Raw genomic sequence first — 21,773 nt, 5'->3', positions numbered from 1 at the left:
GGGGAAAAACACACAGGGTAAATTAGCAGAATTTCACCAATTTCCCTTTTTCAAGAGAGGTTAGCTCCTCTTGTTCCACACTCCAGTCCAGAGGTGGTGGTAATGCACCAATTAAGCATGGTTGCCAACTGCCATTACACCACAAGAAGAAGACTGGTCAGGTGTGTCTCTTGAAAAGGATATGACTTTTCCATGGGAAATCTGTTGAAGAGCAGTAACCTGTGGAGCTGTTTGGCCTAGGCAAGTATAAAGACCAAAGTCTTGTATATTCATGAAGACCTGAAAGTTTAGTGAATGTACATTTTCGACTGCAAGTCGAGAGACAGCCACTATAAAACAGCAAGGAGACATGGCTTCCATGACTGTGTCAGAAGAGGATTTATCATGTCCTGTGTGCACCGAAGTCTACAAGGATCCAGTTATTCTGTCCTGTAGTCACAGCATCTGTACGGAATGCCTGACGAGGTTCTGGAACACTAAGGGATCCAGAGAATGTCCAGTCTGCAGAAGAAGGTGTTCCAGGTTGACGTATCCTCTAAATCTGGCTCTAAAGAATCTATGTGAGACTTTTCACCAGGAGGGAAGAAAGAGAGAACCACTGTGCAGTCTACACCATTCAGAAATTAAACTGTTTTGTGAAGATGACAAACAGCTTGTGTGCTTGGTGTGTCGAGACTCGAAAGTCCATAAAAACCACAACTTCAGCCCCATTGATGAGGCAGCACAGGAACAAAAGGTAAGAATCCATTAATATAGTTAATACTTTGAAAACACTTTCCAGTTCTAGCTGTTTGTTCATTTGCAACTCTGGTGTAGTCGCCATGTTCAGGTTCAACCAGCAGATGGAGTCATATCATTTTAATGGCCCAGTTTGAGATGGTGCATGCTGCACCTGACTGGGTGCATTTCTCAAAACCATAGTTGCTAACTATGTTAGCTACTTTGTTGTTTGCAATGCAAATTCCCATTGGGAACTACTCAAGTTGCCAACTGGCTAACAACTACGTCTCGGAGAGATGCACTGCTCTGCAGCACACATCACATGCTGTCACAAGCTAGTCCATTGTATTGGACCACCTCATCATCAGGATACCATGAGCAAAAGGGTGACCGATAAAGGCCATATTATTGTGTTCGGGATGTCCACCCGAATTTTGTGCTAATGAACCTAAAAAAAAATGTTTTAAGCATGCCAGTGCACTGATACCCATCTCCCCTTCGATTCCTGTCATCTCTTGTGCTGCCCCCCAATAAATGAATTGATGAATTATAAAGTTGATGAGTAACTTGCTCAGGCCACTGCTTCTATAGGGCAGATCACACCAAGTCCTCTGCCATAAAATCCAAACATTGTTGATTCACTGTGTCATTCCAGGAAACACTGAAGACCAATCTGAAGACCTTACTGGACAAACTGAAGATATTTACTGATGTGAAACTCACCTGTGATAAGACTGCACAGCACACAAAGGTATATATGAACCATATAAAATACAGCACAACCATTTATGTTAGATCGACCCTAATCAAAAGACATGTGATATTCCAGGTCCAGACCCAACAGACAGAGAAGCAGATCAAGCAGGAGTTTGAGAAGCTTCACCAGTTTCTACGAGATGAAGAGGCAGCCAGAATCGCTGCACTGAGGGAGGAAGAGGAGCAGAAGAGTCAGATGATGAAAGAGAAGATTGAGAAGATGAGCAGAGAGATCTCATCTCTTTCAAACACAATCCAAGCCATAGAGGAGGAGCTGAAAGCTGATGATGTCACATTTTTACAAGTAAGCAATATGCATACAGATTCTACATTCTTAAATTGTTTGTGTTTTTTTTTTTTTTTTTTAAAAAGGTCAGCCAACAACTGAACAGCTTAAATTCAATAAAATTGAAATGGCCATCTACAGCAGGGATGGCCTTATTTTGCGTCGCCACCATCAGAGGGGTCACATGACCAGTTTTGTATGCAAATTGCAGACTTGAGGTGCAGTTGGCTGCTCTCTGACTGCCGAAATCGTTTGGAAGAAAGTGTGTTCTTTATCAGCCATTGTTTATGAGCCATCGTTAATTTCAAACGATTGGTGCAGTAGTAGTTTTAACCCATTGTGTCCTGGAACGACATATACGCTGCATTCAGGTTCTTGAGATTTGAGCTGTTTTATTAAAATGTGGGTATGTTAGTGTAGTATTAGTATGTTAGTGCAAAATTAAAGTTCTAGCTTTTAAATGCAACTTATTTCATGTTTTTATGTGCTTCGGAGGCTGAGATATTTAGGTTTTAACAGGGAGAGGGCACCTTTTCCCAAAAAAGATTTAGGCTAAAATGGGTTGATGTGGCCCCTGGGCCTCCAGTTGTCCATCCCTGATCTACAGTACTACAAGTTATTGTTTTGCACACATGCCACTTTTAGGGTACTGAAAGCCTCAGATCTCCATACATACATGAACAACACCATCTGGGAATTTACAACGAAACACTGCAAGTCATTATGTGGTTTCTCAATTTCTCTGTCATTTCTGCAGAATTACAAGTCCACGGTAGAAAGGTAGGCAAACGTGTATGGTTTCTCTTTGGTTCTCAATTTGTTATTCTGTTTTGTGTTTTCAATTTCTGGTTTCTGGTTCCGAATCCAAATCAACACTCACTCACTACTGAATGTTATTCTAGAGTTCAGTGCACACGTCAGGATCCAGAGAGGCTTCCACAAGGAGCTCTAGTCAATGTGGCAAAGCACCTGGGCAACCTGAAGTTCAGAGTCTGGGAGAAGATGAAGGGCGTGGTTCAATATGGTGAGTTATATCAGTCTCACACACACACACACACACACACACACACACACACACACACACACACACACACACACACACACACACACACACACACACACACACACACACACACACACACACCATGTTTTTGACCAACAACAAACACACACACACACTGCTTTGCTTTCAATGTTGTTTCATCATCGTCATCATCATTATATCACTACTGCCGCTCCTACTATTTCTGCGCAGTGCTGGCTCTGCTGGAATTTGTAATAACAAGCTTATCATTTTAATACGCATCATCGAAGTCTTTACTTTCATCTTCATCATCATTCTACAAACTGTCATCAGTTGTATTCCATCTACTCACATGCCCATCATTTCTGCTACATGTTTCCTCCTTTATTCATCTGCAGCTCCTGTGATCCTGAATCCCAACACTGCACACCCACATCTCAACCTGTCTGAGGACCTGACCAGTGTGACAATCAGCAGTCAGATACAGCGGCTTCCCGATAACCCAGAGAGATTTGATTACTATGAGTGTGTGCTGGGCTCTGAGGGCTTTATCTCAGGGACACACTCCTGGGATGTGGAGGTTAATGATGACAGTGGCTTATGGTATCTGGGGGTGCTGACAGAGAGTGCCAGTAGGGGTAGAAACAGTGTTGGAAAGGGTTCCTTCTGGTCAGGATTCTGGTGTATTGATCACTGTGATGGTGAATATGAAGCTCATTCTCCAGGTACACGTTGCACTTTCCTCACAGTGAAACACAAGCCCCAGAGGATCAGAGTGCAGCTGGACTGGGACAGAGGAGTGCTGACATTCACTAACCCTGATAATAGCACACGCCTACACACTTTCACATACACTTTCACTGAGAGAATGTTCCCATGCATTTATACCTGCATGTGTTCTCTGAAGATTGTGCCAGTGAAGCCTGCAGTGATGGTGGAGCAGCTCAGTTAGACATCAGACACAGTGCAGATCCTGCAGCAGGAACACACTGAACACCACTCAATAAAACACTCATAATACTGTTGTAATGGCTGCTGTGACTACCCATCTTAATCACGTCTGTAATGGACTATACGGTAGCTTAATAAATAGCATTGACATTGTATGATGTTTGGTGTAATCAGTGTTCAGTAGTTTTGATTTGTGGTCTGCTTCCTATAAGGCGGTGCACTGTGTAGGAGGTGGAGTATGCATTGCAACTGCTTACTGAAACTGTGTGCTGCCTGTTGTCAAATTTGATCTTTTCATGAATATGGAATATAAATAATAAACACATTTTGACTAGTATGAGAAAAGTACAGTCTTGAAGCTGAAAAATTCTATTTCTGGAACTGCAAAATGATGGGTATGGAGAAGATTCACCTTTTCATGTGAAAAGTGCAATTTTCCCAGTCATGATGAAGTTAATTGTGGTGGTAATGGTGGTGTCTTTATATAAAAAAGGTAATATTTCAGAATTGGCAGCATGAATTCTGGAAAGAAACTGCAATATATATGATGATGTAATTAAATAGCAATCACAGGAAATGTGTTAATGTTACATGGACAGAACGGGCCACTGATTTGGTTTTGTGGTTCCTGAAGTGATCCATGCATGATCCTCGTGAGATTAGGGAGATCTCCATAACTCTCCTCTACGTCCCCATGCATGGGCTCAAGGCAGCTTGGGGAGAGAATATGTGGCTCCTGTATTGCAGGAAAGATATGAGATTAGGTTTTCCGTGGTTATTCGCGGTAACAAACATTAAAGTTTGGAAGGCTAAGCTGAAAAGCTGTGATAACTGATGGCACACTTTGAGTTCTTTTCCATTATCCTAACCGGACCACAAGTCCTCCCTTGTGCTTGCGGCCTCATGATGGTGTCGCAATACGTCATTGACAACAGCAAAACCGCAATTCAAAGATAATTCGGGATCATTTATCAATCAGGATGTTGAATGGGGCCCCTAAAAAGTTGTTGTGGCTAGGCTGACAGCGGGGAAACTTAATTGCTTTCTCCACGGAGGTGTCAATAAAGAGCAAGGCCACAAGCACAAGTCGAGATGGGAGTTAATGCAATGAACCCTTTAGTTGTACTGTGCAGACTGATGTCCTGGTTCAGGAGAGAGGAGACCCATTCTCGATTGTGCCATCTGTGGCATCTCTATTTACATTTTTCTTTTTGTAAACAATCCTCATGGACTGGGAAGCACTTCAATAATATGGCTGACTTTATGTTAGATAATACTGCAAATGCATAATGAACTCACACGCACACTATGGAAATAAGATTGTTTCCATTGGAGTGTGCTGCTTCCCCCTTGTGGACACCTATCGTTATGATCTGGATACTGAAGGTGAACTGTGTGCAGACTGCAGCCAGAGATTGTAGACCTAGGAGGTATATGCCAACTTAATGCATCGCTATGAGTATCAAACGTGAAAAGATTCTGTACTGCTGAAAGGGGCGTGTGGTGTTGTCCATGCATCTCCGCCATTTCAATGGAACGTTCCTTATGTCTACGTAAAGAGATTCATGTTTTTTTCCCTTTGGCTTATCAGGGTTCCCATGGCAGGGGGAGCCCATCAGCTGCAGCCATATCTAGCCTAGCCTGTGTGTTAATCTTACATGAGTCCCTTGTTACTGCTCCTAATTATCACGTGTAGGGCCTACCAAGTTATATTAAACACTTTACTCAACAGGTACCTGTATACCCCTATGATCTTTGTTATCAGGAGCGCTACTAACACACAGCAGGAGTCCTATAGTGCAACTTCAGAAAAGTAGACGAGACAAATTTTTCTCCTCAGCCTCAAGGCATATTTATTTTACAGGAAACAAACTAACTGCTCTTCCAGCCTTCATCATGTTGGGAGCTGGCCAAGAGAATGATCAAGTCCAGATACTGTCAATGAGTCCAGAACATTCATTTACATAGGGGGTGTGATGTCACCAATCACATTCGTGTGTGTGTGTGTGTGTGTGTGTGTGTGTGCGTGCGTGCGTGCGTGCGTGCGTGTGTGTGTGTGCGCGCGCGTGTGTGTGTGTGGCCCACTTGTCTGTGTATCCCCTATTACAGTGATTCTGAAACCAGTGGCGTGCACTTTGCACAGACATTTTGGATGGCAGATGCTGAAGGCGGGTCATGTGGAACTTCCAGCTGCCTTACTAGGCAGAGGCTATGTGGTGGCCATTGTCATATGATTTTAATCATGAAGCATTTGTAGATTATCATGTCAGCATGAACCACAGTACATTGTGTCAAAAATCCAGTAGGACAAAGTGGCAGATGCTTTAATACCACCTCGTCCTTATTTGTGCACGCCTATGCCTCAAACTGTGGGACGGAGATAGGCCTTTAATCAATTGATGCTTGCTGCACAAGTGTTCTGATGTTTGATACAGATGACCTCCATGTGAAACATCGCACACACACACATGCACGCACGCACAAGCACACAAGCAAACATTTATGTCATCTTCCAGGACACAAACAGAATGTTATATCAAAACATTCATTCCAACAAGTACCCATCAAGTCACTTTATACAGTAAGTCTGTCCGTATGTGTGTATACAATTCCAGAAGAAACAGAGCAATGTTACCACAAAAATGTTGCTTTGACATTTGTGAAGTTTTTCTAAGTGCATAGACAAACAAAAAGGATAGACTATATGAAGGGACAGACACTCCCTTGATACAAAAGTAGTGTATTAACCAAAAATAAAAAGGCAGTATTCATCTTATAAAGAATAGCCCACATCAAAGCTGAGTGCATAGTGCCAGTGAACTTTCCTACATTGTATACATACTTCAATTGCTCATTACTGCTATTCTTGTACTGAAAGGAGCACTGTGTAATATGTTTTGCAGTTTCTTTCCAGAATTCATGCTACCCATTCACAAATGTTCACAAAACCTTTTTCATGAATACTTACCACCACCACCAAATTGTAAGTATTCATTATGACAAAAATTGCACTTTTCATACATGAAAAGATGGCTTTTCTCCTTGTTTGCCATTTTAAATTTCCAAAAATAAGACATTTTTAGCTGGAAAACGTATTGTACTTGGGTCATACTAGTACATATTAGTTAACTACTTAGCAAATATTCGTGAAAAGATTTTGGCAATAGGCAGCACACTTTCATTGAGCAGCATAGTTGCAATACCTGCTCTGGTTACTATCCTACAAAGTGCACCTTTAAAATAACCCATGCAAAATTGCAGCAATCAAATTGGGCGATACTCTTTCAACAAAAGTAGTCAGCGCAATATCAAGTGTTCTATATTTCTGATGATGCATGTCTTTCAGCTAAAAGCACGGCCTGTTGACTGTCGTGTGTGTGTGCGTGTGCGTGCGTGCGTGCGTGCGTGCGTGCCTGCCTGAGTATCTGTGTTCTCTTTATTATACTTCATGTCCAAGCTACTTCCTGAATTAGTCAGATCAAAGGTGAAGTAATAAAGGTCATAATCATCAAATCTATCAATTTATCAATTAATCATAATTAATCATAAAGCTAAAGTAATAAAGTGCAAGACATCCCTGATCTATTTCAAGTGCAGTCCAGACCTTCACCTGGGTCATCTCCAGCCCAGCACAACCCATACGGTCAGATCCGGTCCAATACAACACAGCACAACCCAACCCAGCCAAACAAAATAAAGTCCGGCCCAGATCAAACACAGCCTGGTCTGGTTCAATACAGCCTAGCCCAGGCCAGCCCAGTCCAACCCAGGATAGCCCAGCCCAGACAAATGCAACCTGCTGCGGTCATGTTTGGTCCAGTCAAGCCAGTCCAATATAGTCTGGTCTGGTCAAGTCCAGTCTGGTACTTTCAGGTCAAGCCCCTCAGCTCCAGCTTTCTCAGGGCAGGGCAACTTACTTTTTCACATTTAACTGACTGCAATGTTTTACAGTGTACAGTGTGATCCAATACAGTCCCACGCAAACCCCGTCTAGTCCAGCTGTATTCCAATGAAGCCCCTCCAGAGTCCAGTCCAGCTCCATTCAAATCCAGCCCAGCTCAAACTTGCTCCAGTCCTCAGCGCCAATTCCAGTCCGTCTCGTCCAGTTCGATTCGAGTCAGTGTCTCACATAGATATAGAACACCAGATGTCTCGGCCAGGCTTTTGGCATGGCCAGCCCCAGGCAAAGCCATTTTATAAATTATAGAATTTATAATATCATTTTATATTCTGTTATTTTATTATATTATAGTTTATATTATAATGCATACTACTAAATGATAATATAATTTAACATTGTATAATTTAATAAATTAAATCACCAATAGTTGACATTCATTCAAGTAGCGTTACCCTGAACCCGGAAGAAAATTGGTTGCGATCAAACTGAGCCATTTGTACCAATAGACAGGGTACAAGGGTAGTCAACTCAACATCTAATGTTCTGTATCTCTGAGAGCTAGAGATGGACAGCTGACAGCTCAAGACCTAATCCAGTGTAGTTAGTTAGACTGCAGTCCAGTCCATTACCCCAGACGGTCAGCTCCAATCCAGTCCAGTTGCAATCTAGTCCAGTGTTTCAGATGTCCAGCTCCATCTCTGCAGGGTCTGCCCTCCAGCCAGACTGGCCACTGAAGTCCACCAGCATCAGACCTTTTGGGGTGAACGCTGTGGTGGGACAGGCAGAACAGGATAGTTGGGGTGGTTACATTAAAGGGCAATTCCGACCAGTTTGGATTCATATCCCATCTTGGGTGAACCCAGGGAAAAGGATGAAAGGGGAAACCGCAAGAAATTTTCATGCGTGCTGCGCAAAGTTGTTCAATTGCGCTGTTTTTGGTTTTTGGTTTTTGGCAGTTTAGTGACGTCACAGTGTCACATGACTCCTGGAAGGAACGCGCATTCGCTCATCCAGTTATTATACAGAGGCGAGAGAGAGGCGCTGTCGTAATATACTGTTTGATATTTTGAGATGGATCCTTCGTTGGGGTCTGGTGGTTCAATTGAAGAGTTTGGTGGCCATGGTTATCTTTTTCGAACCAGAATATTTGTTACAGATAAAGAATTATTGCCAGGAGTCATGTGACACCGTGACGTCACTAAACTGCGTTCAGTGACAGAGAAATGAATCTGCGAGACAATAACAACACAGGTCATGGAAACGTGTGAATATGTTTCTTGTGGCTCGTCTTTGGTGGACAAAAATAAAATGGATTACTATGAAGTATCACTTTGGCGAACCATTTTGCGGACGTAGTTGGAAGGCGGAAGCTGAAAGAGGTAGGTGCGCCACTTTTGAAAACTCCTGTTGTATCGTACCTGTGCTACCTAATGGAACTGTGAACCACTAGATCGACTTGTATGGACCCACACACCACGGCCAAAGCGTTCAAAAGGGTTTTAATGCACGCTAGGAGCTTTAAAACAGGTCAAATATCTGCCCGATGGGCCAGGGTTTAACCGAAAACAGCGCAATTGAACAACTTTGCGCAGCACGCATGAAAATTTCTTGCAGTTTCCCCTTTCATCCTTTTCCCTGGGTTCACCCAAGATGGGATATGAATCCAAACTGGCCGGAATTGCCCTTTAAATAGAGGATAAATACACATTAAATTAACTTGATTTTAGCTTTATGGTCTATAAATAGGACCCTGGGGTTTTTCCCCCCAGTTCTCCCGCATCTCTGGTAGGACAGGTGTGTTTTAAAAGGTTAACTTTAGGGCAAGAAGTAAGGACATCATTTTGCTATTTAATTTGTGTATAGGATAGTTAAATACATTTAAAATAAGATTTACATATTGCTGTCTTGAATTAAGAGAATCATACAGGCTTTTAGTAATCTCAAATCACACATGAAAACATTTAGTCAAACATCTGCGTAACCCAACATTATGCATAAGCCTTACATTTGACCACTCCCACGCTGCTATGAGTGACCGATCCCCACTTGTGCTTCGGCTCCTGAACTGAGGCCTTCACCCGGACTCTGTCCCCCACCATGAAACCTGCAACAGGAAGACAAGCAGAAGTTATCGGGTACATTCCATTAGCCAACGTACCATTCTCCCTTGTGCTTGTGGCCTTGTGAGGACGTCGCAAGACATCACTGACAATTCAAAGGTCATGTTTCCATTTGTAATAGGGATGGTGAATGGGGAAATGTCATCCAACACTGTCTATGCAATAATCATTTTGTCAGGAAATGTTCCTTCCACGGGGGCCTTCAGAAACCTGTATTCTAGGGGCCCTAGGCCTTCTTAATCTGGCCCTATAGTTACCGATTACCGATGATGAACCCTTACTGTACAAATTACTAGTTAAATTATGTAAAGTGTAGCAGGCCACATTATTTTAGTACATTATTTAAAGCATAGTTCCTAGAAAAGTGAGGGATGTTAGATGCCTTTTAGAAAACAAACTAAGAGGGGGGTCGTTTGTCATGTTTTCCTTGGTCGTGTTGTTGTTACTCGTGAAACAAAGAGGTGGAAAAAACAAATCTAATCAAAGGGGGGTGTGCGTGTGTGCGTGTGTGTGACCTTGGAAGTCCATCTCAGTAGGGTCTGCTTTCCACTCTGGGCTGCCTGGGAAGTCGACCAGCATGGTGCCATTAGACGTGAAGGCTGCAGGAAACAGGAGTCACAGCACAGACCAATTAAAACCTAACATAACATAAGACAAGTCACAGCACAACACAATCACAACATGAAATAATGTAATGAAACGTTACATCACACAGACTGATCATAATATGTAGTAATAGTATGCAGTGCTACTCAGGGCTTGACATTAACTTTTTCACCCACTGGCCACTGTGGCTAGTATTTTTCCCAAGTCACTAACCATTCAGGTATTCCACTAGCCACAGGTTTTATATTGGGTTTTGTTCTTTATCATGATGGTGTACGTCTAAACTCAGAGAAGATGAGGTGCTAAAGCAAGATGAGTGTATAGCTTTCTACATGGTAGTATATCAAGCAAATAGAAACTGAGTTACTGAGCTTTTTCTTTAACTTAATTCAAACAGTTGATACACAAGGGGCAAACAATATAATATAGGCTATGATGCATATGTCATACCAAGGAATAAGCTACCAGCCAAATTGACCGGTGACACCGTAAGTATTACTAGCCACAGCTAAGTTTTACCAGCATTTGGCTGGTGCCAGTGTCAACCCCTGGTGCTACTGTATGAGTCAGTAATTCATCCCTTACATTAGGAAAGTTTTCTTTTTATCAGTAAAACTCTCATTGTGAGTTTGACAAACTTTTCCTTAACTGAAAAGTAATAACAATTTTTTTTCCCCTAACTGAAAAGTCATATTTTTTTCCTAAGTGGAAAGTCATAATGCTGATGTGCGACTTTGGCTGATTACTAGACTAGAGATTACTAGACCTATCCTGCTATCGTTCAGCAGTTTTACAAAAAATCTGCATAACACACACACACCCAGACTAAAAATGGCCAGAGTGATGAGTCATTTTTTTCTCTATGGGGGGACGACAAACTGGGTTACCAAAGTGAATCCGTTGAGGATTGAAGCCATACCGGTCAACCCTCCCTATTTTCACGGAAAACTCCCTATTTCTGACTTATTTGGAATTTTCCCTCAAAATATCCAGATGTTTCACATTATTAAAAATAAAATAAAAGCGTTGGTCCAAAAATCATCCCCACGGCGCTATGTACATGCTACCTCGCTGAGGTCAGGTGACGGACGAAGGCGTATCTGACAATATAGAGAGCACAAGTCCACACTGCAGCTCCGATTGTAAGGTTACAATGTTTCAACCCATCAGATTCTTCTTCAGGTATGATCAAGAGGCCGTTTATACATACTGTACCCGGGTCTTTTGATAAACAAAGAGCTTTCCCTTCATTTGTGACTTTCGCTTACACACAAATGGAGGTTTTCCCTCTTCCTAAAAACTTCTCCTTACCACGCACAGGCTTAACATAGTTATGACAGCTCTCTGCAGCATACTTATGTGGATTTTGCTGATGGTGTGAATAAAAATATGCAAAGAAAATGTGCGTTCATCAAAATACCCAAATATGTATAAACGGCGCCCAAGACTCTGATGGGTTGATAGTATACATGCCTTGAATAAACCTTACAGTCGAAGCTGCAGTGTGTGGACTTCTACTCTCTACAGTTCTGCGAAAACCAACAGAGATGTTGTCATTGAGGGGCATTAGTGCATTTTATTTTTTAAAACTAAAAAAAAAGTGGGGGCATTGTCAGGCTTTTAAGGGGGTTAAAGGGGCGGTGGAGGGCTTATGATGAGGCCAAGGGGTTGTTTGTTTAAAAGCCACTGAGAACCAGTGACCTAAATTAAAGTTCAGTAAACATCTATAAACATCTTAACATCATAAGGCAGCTCACATTTGACCACACCCACACTCTGGTGAGTGACAGATCCCCACTTGTGCTTGGGCTGCTTGACTGAGGCCTTCACTCGAACTCGATCCCCCACCATGAATCCTGGATCAGTAGAACAGAACAGAAGAGAAATTGTTACCCCTCACAGTGTCATAAATAAATATCGGACTGCCATTGTCTCTGATAACATGGACCCCAGTAGACCAGAGTTTGTTCTTCCGACATTCATTGCAAATGTGTTCTATTGCAACAGTTGGGGACACAACAAATGTCTAAAAACACTATAGACCCCTTGCACCTCCCTTGATAACCGTCGTCAGGAGGAACTCAGAGGACAATCGCGCTCCGAACTCTGAATGCAGCCCGTTGGAATAGCCAGAATACTAGATCAAGCACGTTTGCATACGGGACAATTTCCCCCTAAGAATTCAAATAATCTGATTATAGGGGAAATAAAAGCATTATCTGCACTTGACAGTAGACCGGTATTCTTCTGTAAGCTTCCGTTATAACGGTGCGTTTCAAACTTTCTCACCAAATGAAATGACGCGCTCGAGCTACAGGCACTGCAAATTCATGTCGCTTGCTTTGTTAGGCGAGGCGTGAAATGTAGCCTACACGTGTCTGTCTTTTTTGTGAAATGTCACTAGGATGTCTCAAATGGGCTACGGTACTATAAATGTGGATGATGTTTAGATAGTCTAATCCACTCACGGACCACTAGGGCCTAGCCTATTTTGCTGTGGTGGCGCCAAGAATGAGATCATGCGGATGCTGGCAGGGAAAAATATATGGCGTCATTATGTGGACAAAAGCTCCACGAGCGCCACTTACTGCTCACGCGAGGTATTTTATTCTGCGCGCGCGTGTAGACACTCTCGCGCGCGCGATTTTGCTCTGCGCGCGCGCGCAAACGCTGCCACGCGCGAGAGGTGACATGAATTTCCTCACGCGCGCGAGCAGAAATATGAATATTTAAATTATCTCCTCCCACTGGTTAGCATAACAAATGAGGCGGAAGTTTGTTTAGTCCATAATAGTCAAACACAGAGATCTCAGATCTCAATTGTTGATAGACTATCGTTGCTACGGTGACTGCCAACGACCACCTTTGAAACATAACTGAAACGCAACTCACGGCTGCTGCTGACAAGGGCATTCACCTCTTTATTCGTAAACCCATTTTATTTTTTGGTGGATGAAAACATTGTGTCAATATGCTATGTCTATGTTCGCCTTATTCACCCGGAACGTTCTAAAGACGTTGGGGGTACACTTCAGGGGTACATTCGGCAACGCACCAGCTGTCATGCCGCCTCACTGTTGTGTGCCCAAATGTTCGTCCTCAAAGAGAAAAAAATCCTACCGTGGACAGACTTTCCACCGTTTCCCCAAAGAGCAGGCACTTCGCCGTGAATGTATAAATCACATCAAGAGGGATCCTGGTCCATATTTCAAGGTAAGATGCAAAATTATGTTCAATCAAACGCATTAGCTAGCACAAATAAGCTAGCTCGCCAAACTTGTCATGACTCATGTAGCCTAATGACGCGAATGCCTCGGTGAAATAAAAAATATGAATGTGTAATTACACAACGCTACATTTATATGATATTTCCAGATCGCTATTTCAAGATTAGGCTTTTAATTGTGTGGTAAGCGATCCGATGGCCACTGATTTTGTGCTACCAGAACCAGTAGCATAGGCCTACTTGATTCCCTGATTGTCGCTCCCAACGCAGGACGCTCCCCGGTCAGCTCGCTCCCACTAGCTAGACTATCGACCCCACCGCCATATAACGGAGCTAGTTATCTTTTTGATGTTAGTTTTTTGTTTCTAACCCTAACCATAACTCTAAACCTAACCCTAAATTGCTTGTATGTGGCAGTGTATGATAATACGTGAAATATAATCGGGTGGGACTACACGTCCGGGAGTGATAGAAACACCTGGGACTACACGTCCGGGAGCGATCTCAGTTGGGAGTGTCCATCTACCTCCCGGCCTGGTGCCAAAATCAAGTTGTTTTGCTAACGAACTGAAATGCATACCCTGGTATTTATGGTTACAGATCAACGCTGAGACCAAGGTTTGCTCTGAGCACTTTGAGAAGCAGTGTTTTGTAAAGACCGCCCGTGGTATCACAAAGCTTATAAAGGATGCCGTGCCACTTTGTTCGCCTGAACTTCAGAGAGGCCAAAGAGGAGAATCATCATTCGCAGACCGAGGTTAGTTTGTTCAGTCAATATTCAACTGACATGTGTTTAGCAACCCTCTAATAATAATAATAATAATAATAATAATAATAATAATAATAATAATAAACTGAGAATAGTTCGCCATAGGAATAGCCTACATTTAAATTTAGACAAGACTGGAGAATTAATGTATGTGCTGGAGATAATTGCACCGTTCCGCGGTGTCTCATTCAAATGAATGGCAAAGTAGCATGCTAGCTTTGGCTCTTTGGGAGGGTTTTGAACAGGACTGGCGGCGCACGCCGACGCTGTCAGTGTGAGGCCGTTCCGCCTTGGTATGTTTTGACCCCTTACATATCGCACGAAGCAAAGCGCTCAGGCCTGGGCAGGTTGCCGTGGCAACGCTTCGCACAGCCCTGGCTGGTTGAGCTGTGAAGGATTTTGAATGCCAGGCAGCCAGTAGGGTACAGGGTACAGTACAGGGTAAGCTCGCTTTTATGCTGTTATTGAGAATTTGATTGAATGAGCAGGCGTTGTAAACTATTCTATGCATCAAAAAGCCCTATGTTCTGCGCAGTGCTCCTCCCTCCGAGTCCAGTGACTTAACTCACTTTTCTAAAGTTTTAACTTGGATTTCTGTCACGTTTAAACGCCACCGCTCCTGGATCTCTCTCTATGCTGTGCCCTGCCTAGTATTTCTGAGTCCCCTGAAATAGGCTGTCTGCATTCTCTTTTTTAATGCACTGGGCCCTTTCTTTCAAATTAGTCAGTTCGTTTCAGATCTTGTCATTTCTGCTATAGGTGACTGCTCAAGATGTGGCTTCCTGTAGTTCAGAGATAGTTTTCAAAACTGCCTCAAGCTTATGTAGTAGTGTTAAGAATAAACAGGTGTGGAACATATGGCCTATATTTGAATAGTTGTGGGAATAACTGTGGGAACATGGAGCAGCAAGAATAAGCTGTGGGACCAATGGGCTGTGGGAACATAGAGCAGCTGACCCCCAACAGGGTCTTCATGGTTGTATGACCTGAATACATTTTCAAAGCGGAGCCACTGCGGACTTCTACTCTTTTCCACTATTAGACGCGCCTTTGTCCTGCACCTGGCCTCAGCGAGGTGGGATGTGCATACTCTTACTTTCATAAAAATGTTGTATATTGACCACTAATTCTGTGCATGCTGTCATACAGAGATGATGACCCATTCCTGAAGTTGGACGCCAGAATGGAGGAAGGTGCTGTTTAAGAGCCTAGGTAGGTATTTGCTCTCAAGACACTTGTCTGCCACAATTTAGGAAACACTGTCAAAGTGTGTGAATGACGAAGACCAGCTTACAATGTTTTCTCTTCTCTTTTCTTTTGTTTCTGTGCTGTGTGGGACATATTTGACATGTAAATAGACCACTAGGCTAGTTCAGTTGTTGTTGGTGGATTTATGTTGATTATAAATACAAGTCCTTTAGTAGGCTAGTAGGCTAACTAATTAATGCGAGCATGACCTACTGTGTCATGCTAAACAAGCAGGAAGCTGGGCATTCTTGGCGACTCTGAGAACTATAATACAGGCCAAGTCGTCATTGTTATAAGATGGTAATAACATCATCAAATATTTGCCCTGTTGAATGGATGTACGTTTTTGCGTCACATCCTGTTGATGCTAAAATTACGTGCACTGTTACATCAAGATTCATGAACTTGTCAGCAGTGCAGCCAGCCTTCTTTCTATGGCAGTAATGTAATCGTTTACAGCTCTCGAAATGAGCAGACAGCTCAGCTGCTTGGTGCATACTCTTACCAATCGGTCTATATTATTCCCTCTTGCATTATTTATTTTCAGGCGGTGGAAGAAGCACTTGCAGGTATGCTACTAACCAGGCTCCTCAACATCAATCCGAGACGGAAGATGAACCGGGATGAAGCAGTTAGATTGAGGTAAACATCTACACACCCCTGTTAGCCTGGTGAACCAGTGCCACCCACTGGACGACAATTATACATCCACATTTAGTCTGGTTTATCAGGCTACACCCCTGTTCAAATTCCAGGTTTTTGTTACGTAAAAAAATGACAGAAAACAAACTTAAAGCTTTAAAAGGAAAGAATAGAAAATAAAAAAACTTCTATCTACATGGTTGCATAAATATGCACACCCTTAACCTAATACCTTGTTGCAGCACCTTTGGCTTCTATTACAGCACTCAGTCTTTTTGGGTAAGAGTCTATCAGCATGGCAAACATAGAAGTGACAATATTTGTACACTTATCTTTGCAAAAGTACTCAAAATCTGACAGATTGCGAATGCATCTCATCTGCACAGTCCTCCTCAGATTGCCCAACAGATGTTCCGTGTCATACAGGTCTGAACTCTGTCTGGGTCTTTCCAAAACCTCAATCTTATTCTAATGAAGCCATTTTTTGTTGATTTTTGGCATTTGCCTAAAAGTAATTGTCGTTCTGAATGATTAAGGTAATCCGCATCATTACCTTTCTAACAGGGGGCAGTATGTTTTATGCCACTACAATGGCCCCTGTGGAACTGTTCTAAATTCCAACCTCCCAGTTACAGCTGAAGAACGATAATCACATAGCATGATGCTGGCACCTTCATGCTTCACTTTACACTTGGTGTTACCTTGGCAATGAGGTGTTGTTACCTTTTGTAATTATGTCCAAAATGTTAAACCTCGGTTTCACCTGACCATAATACGTCTTCCCACATGCATTTGGGAGATTACAGAAATATTTTTTGCAAAATGTACTCCACCAAGATTGAACTTTTTGGTCATGATTCGAAAGGGTATATTTGGCAAAAAACATCACCCCAATAACACCATACTTAAAGTGAAGTATGGTGGTGGGAGGGTTCTTTTGTGCTGTTTTTCTTCAGCTGTCACTGGGGCCTTCATTAGGTAGGAGGCAATTATGAACATTTCCACAGGGGCTGTGGTAGTGGCACAAAATCTTCGCCCCCCTGGTAGAAAGGTGAAGATGCAGAGGAACTAATCTTTCACAACGACAATTTCCCTAAGCGCACACCTAAATCTACTAAAGACTGGCTTCACCAAAATAAAATGGAGGTTTTGGAATGGCCCAGATTGGGGGCCTTGTTGGGTGATCTGAGGAGGACTGTGGGAGATTGCACTCGCAATCTTTCTGATTTGGAGGGCTTTGCAAAGAGGGGTGAACGAATATTGCCATATTAATGTGTGCCATGCTGAGACTCTTACCCACAAAAGACTGTGCTGTAATGAAGGCCAAATGTGCTGCAACTAAGTATTAATTTAAATGTGTGTACATTTTTGCATTGCATTGCATTGAATAATAGTTTAGATTGAAGGAGGGAAAAGCTGTGAATTTGTCTTTCTGTCATTTTTTTTACATCACAAAAACCTGACATTTGAAGAGGGGTGTGTAGACTTTTGGGAGCCACTGTACATGTAGAAATTATGTGTTCATATCACTAACCCTCTTGGTTTAACACGATAATTAAAAGAACTGTGAGCAAAAATGTGGCTAGCAGAAAACCAGAGTGGCTATTGACTTGGGAAAAGCACTAGCCACTGTGGCCGGAGAGCAAAACATTAATGTCAAACCCTTGTCTGTACCCAGACATGGGTTCTACCAGCTGTACGGATACCCAAACACAGCCTGTCACATCGTATGCAAAGCGCAAGTCTGAATTAAATTTTCTAAACACATGTACCTTAAAAGTGGACCACAGTCACCTTGTAGTTTGAATACTTTTACTTGAAGGAGAGGATTGTGCACATCCCAGAGAAAGGTGCAGTACGAAGGTCAACTGTAGTTTTCAGAGTGAGGAGTCTGCACACTTACCGCAGAGATACACCAGCGGCGATCTGAGCGAGTCGAGCGACGGAAGTAATTGACTTTGTATTGAGTCGAGAGACAAAAGCGATTCTGGAGACTAGAGCGATTTGCGCGACGAGCGCGACAATTTGAAGTTGAAATCTTTTCAACTTTCTATGACGCGGTTCGGCGACAAGCCGCGACAGCCAATGACTGTATAGAGGTCAGTGACCACAGCCAATGGGAATGCTTGAATGCTTTGCCTTCTGCCTGTACGGACATACTCTAGTCTCCTCAATCTCTCGTATCGCTTGCTGCTACACTCTGTCGCTTGAATCGCGTCGCCGCTGGTGTATCTCTGCGGTCAGAATCGTTTTTGTTGCGTTTTATTTTTTCATGGCAGGATAACGTTTCTACCTCAACAGTCTTCAGATTCTCAGATTCAGATTTTTCATTGTTTTTGGACAAGTTGGGTAAGACTGTATTATGTGCCAGTGCTTGAGTATTACCTGTTTGATTTCATTTGCCAACAATTAGAATTATTTTACACTGTATGGACAAGATGTAGAAAACTACTACTGACCGACAGTGATATGTCATGTTCTTAATACTGTATATCCTGTCATTACAGACAAGGCGGCCGGAAACTTTGATGACCTCAATGACACTGGCTAGGTGAAGGACATCAAGAAAATGGCATCCGGTCACCAGACATCAGCTCATAAGCCACAACGTCATCAACCATTTTGCGCCAAAAATGAAGCCGTTCACATACCATGGCATCCTAAGCAGGTAATTTCATACCTCTCGGTAACCTCAGAATGTTGCTGGTGAAGGAGAACATCCCGTTCAATATCAATATTAACAGAATAAACAAAATCATCACTTCCCATAATTTCTACCACATGTTTCAATAGGCAGCACCACACTACTGTGCAACAGTGAGAGAGAGCGGGCAAGGACAAGTAAAACGGACCTACACTACAGCAAGACTTTGACACTTCTCCGCGTGAGAGGCAGCCATCGCCCCCACCGTTAAGCAGTGTGTACCCAGTACCCCCAAAAGAGGAGATGATCCGACGCCATCACAGCCGATTTCCAAAATTGTACACCAAACTCTGTATGGGCGTGTGTGTGTGTGTGTGTGTGTGTGTGAGAGATATTGTAAAACTTTTCAGTCCTTCTTCTATACTATACAGTGTATAAATATACATGTGAAAACCTAAATATGCATTAAAAACCATTACTGAGGTTAAGAAATGCATTATAACAAATACATCTGATTCAGGTGTACTGTACATTGAAATGTCTTTATTTGCCACAAATACATCACATCCTGGAAACCTGTACAATGTGTGGATTCAAAGGTCTGACAGATCTTTGTGACGGCACAGGATTGCAGTGGAACCCAAACATAGCTTAGGAACTCCCCCACATAGCGTAGGAACTCCCACGCCATCTCACCAACTGCCGATATGCAGTATGCCTGAATTTCCTGTACAGCAAAGAAATGTAGAGATTGTGCCTTCATCGAGAATAGGTCATTTGGAATCACAACAATTATTCAATGTACTTTGTGCGTGTGGTGTAGCTATTGCTGTTATTATTATGTTACTACTAGTGACCCATTTTTAGTTGAGCTTAATAGTCTACATGCCATCTCTGCACTTGTGTTACCACTATTGGGATTGGCAACTCCCTAAATGAAAATGAGAAAAACTTGCCCGGATGAAATGTTATGAACTGTGTGCGTTGTGCTGCTTGCTGAAGTAACATGACACCCACATCACCTTCCAGAAATAAAGTGTATACAGGCTACCTAACCAGAGTCCTGGAGACCTGTTGCTGCTGTGTGATGAAATCCAGGCAAAGACCCACCTGCTTTGGCTGCAACATGTAAAAAAGGTAGACAGATTAGGCCCCTGTAGATATGGCATGTGTAGATGGATTCACTTAATTCTTTAACCACTTGAATGGCTTGGGTCAGACAAGCTGGGCTGCACACTGACCTCTTCCATGTTGCCCATGTGGTTTCGTTGGCTGTGTGTGACCACCTCCGTACAGGGGCAGATTTATTTATTATTTATTTATTTATTTATTATTATTATTATTATTTATTATTATTATTTATTTATTAAAATGTCTGCACCTTTTTATTAAATGTATTGCATTGCACTGGTATCACATTGCATTAAATGTACTAGCCAAGTGACACAAACAGAGCAGGTAAATACAGTCTTGATCTGTACCATATATGTCACTTCTTAAAGATTCAATTATTCAACTCTATATTCGAAGAGGCCGGTATTGCGCTACCATTTTCCATGAACCAGTCAACTTCTGGGAGTCATTGCAGTACTTTGAGAAAGTGATCTTACTTTCTAGCCTAATCATTCATTGTGCTTGTGTCAGTATTGTAGTGTCATTGGTTATTTACAGTGTGTCGACGCCATCTACTGGATACTCCACGCACGGTTCATTTTCTATCCACTTAATCATTTCATTCCAAAGCACAGAGTGAGCTCTTTGATGCAATGTAGGCTAAATTCACCCAGAGCTCTAGTTGTGTTATACCCGTTGGATCGCTGAATACATAGCCTACATTAATCCATATTTCAGCCTCCGGTCTCAAGTCAACTGCGGTCGTCTTGCCCACTGTCATCACCAGCTATGGAGAAAAGTGGCAAAATGAATGATTGTTCCAACCGATTTCAATAAAGGGTTTCTGATCTGACCGCTTGAATTGACTATCCAGCTCCCTCTTTTATTGCAATGCTTACCAGCAAAAGTAACGAACACACTTGAATCCTTATACATTACAAATATCTGACTGGACCATCGTAGGAAACAGGTTTGTACCGGTAGGCCTATGTCTCTCAGTCATGCAGCATGCACGGAGCTGGATTTCAGTGAAACATATGCACTTACAACATGTTAACTTAAGGTCTCTGTAAACGTGCATTTTGGTCTTCTTTGCAAAACAACTATGTCATCATGCCAAATACCTAGCCTGCTAACTTTAAGCTCTTAAAACACACTCGTCGTGAGCAAAATGAAGCTTGACAGGAATAGTCCTAGGCTACAACACGAACCATATTCAGTTTATGAAATGTCTACTCACTTTATTCCTCATCTGCTGTTCGCCCATGAAACAAACATATGTATTAAAAACAATGTTTTCATAAAAAATGGGTAAGAAATAGAGGTAAATGCCCTGGTCAGCAACCTTCAGTCATTCCACTCGTCAGTAAACGCGAGCTGCAGTTACCGTAGCAAAGATATCAACAATTGCTCTTGAGATCTGTGTCTGATTATTTCAGACTAAACAAACTTCCGCCTCGTTGGTTATGCTAATCAGTGGGAGGAGATAATTTAAATATTCATATTTCTGCTCGCGCGCGTGAGGAAATTCATGTCACCTCTCGCGCGTGAGACGGTGTTTGCGCGCGCGTGGCAGCGTTTGCGCGCGCGCGCAGAGCAAAATCGCGCGCGCGAGAGTGTCTACACGCGCGCGCAGAATAAAATACCTCGCGTGAGCAGTAAGTGGCGCTCGTGGAGCTTTAGTCCACATAATGACGCCATAAAAAAAGATGTAGTCTAGGTACGCGTAAAATAAACAATGTGCAACGTTTAGGCCTATGCCTTACG

At 42.6% G+C, this 21,773-nt stretch overlaps 2 protein-coding genes and 1 long non-coding RNA gene across 6 annotated transcripts in view; 2 read left to right on the top strand and 1 right to left on the bottom strand.

Moving 5' to 3' along the window:
• The first annotated feature begins 156 nt into the window (after nt 1-156).
• Nucleotides 157-4,085, top strand: LOC134461716 (E3 ubiquitin-protein ligase TRIM35-like). Its single transcript, XM_063214594.1, has 6 exons — nt 157-736; nt 1,376-1,471; nt 1,550-1,780; nt 2,520-2,542; nt 2,665-2,786; nt 3,185-4,085. Exons 1-6 carry the CDS (start codon nt 350-352, stop codon nt 3,736-3,738), a joined length of 1,413 nt encoding a protein of 470 aa, XP_063070664.1. The 5' UTR covers nt 157-349; the 3' UTR covers nt 3,739-4,085.
• Nucleotides 4,086-5,801: 1,716 nt separating this feature from the next.
• Nucleotides 5,802-21,773, bottom strand: part of LOC134461044 (uncharacterized) — a 33,830-nt gene continuing 17,858 nt past the window's right edge. For 3 of the 4 annotated variants that reach the window (XM_063213777.1, XM_063213780.1, XM_063213781.1), the window contains 4 exons: nt 12,122-12,227; nt 10,274-10,357; nt 9,644-9,742; nt 5,802-8,405 (listed from right to left, as the gene is read on the bottom strand). In XM_063213777.1, coding sequence (XP_063069847.1) covers nt 8,317-8,405; nt 9,644-9,742; nt 10,274-10,357; nt 12,122-12,227 — 378 coding nt within the window. In that variant the 3' untranslated portion in view covers nt 5,802-8,316. The remainder of the gene's footprint in view (nt 8,406-9,643; nt 9,743-10,273; nt 10,358-12,121; nt 12,228-21,773) is intronic. The other variant, XM_063213779.1, reaches the window with a different exon arrangement.
• Nucleotides 13,088-20,196, top strand: LOC134461047 (uncharacterized). Its single transcript, XR_010037207.1, has 6 exons — nt 13,088-13,577; nt 14,191-14,347; nt 15,509-15,571; nt 16,155-16,249; nt 18,757-18,917; nt 19,043-20,196. It is a non-coding gene; the product is annotated as an uncharacterized LOC134461047 (long non-coding RNA).

This window comes from Engraulis encrasicolus, chromosome 13 (genome assembly GCF_034702125.1).
Source record: "Engraulis encrasicolus isolate BLACKSEA-1 chromosome 13, IST_EnEncr_1.0, whole genome shotgun sequence".
NCBI lineage: Eukaryota > Metazoa > Chordata > Actinopteri > Clupeiformes > Engraulidae > Engraulis > Engraulis encrasicolus.
Note: the sequence above shows the minus strand (reverse complement) of the source record. Positions and strands in the feature narration are given on the sequence as shown.

Bases quoted from the DNA above. Each gene is read 5' to 3' on its own strand.
- LOC134461716 (XM_063214594.1), top strand. From the start codon at position 350: ATGGCTTCCATGACTGTGTCAGAAGAGGATTTATCATGTCCTGTGTGC. The intron at 737-1,375 runs GTAAGAATCCAT...GTGTCATTCCAG, and splicing joins AGGCAGCACAGGAACAAAAG to GAAACACTGAAGACCAATCT. The intron at 2,543-2,664 runs GTAGGCAAACGT...ATGTTATTCTAG, and splicing joins TACAAGTCCACGGTAGAAAG to AGTTCAGTGCACACGTCAGG.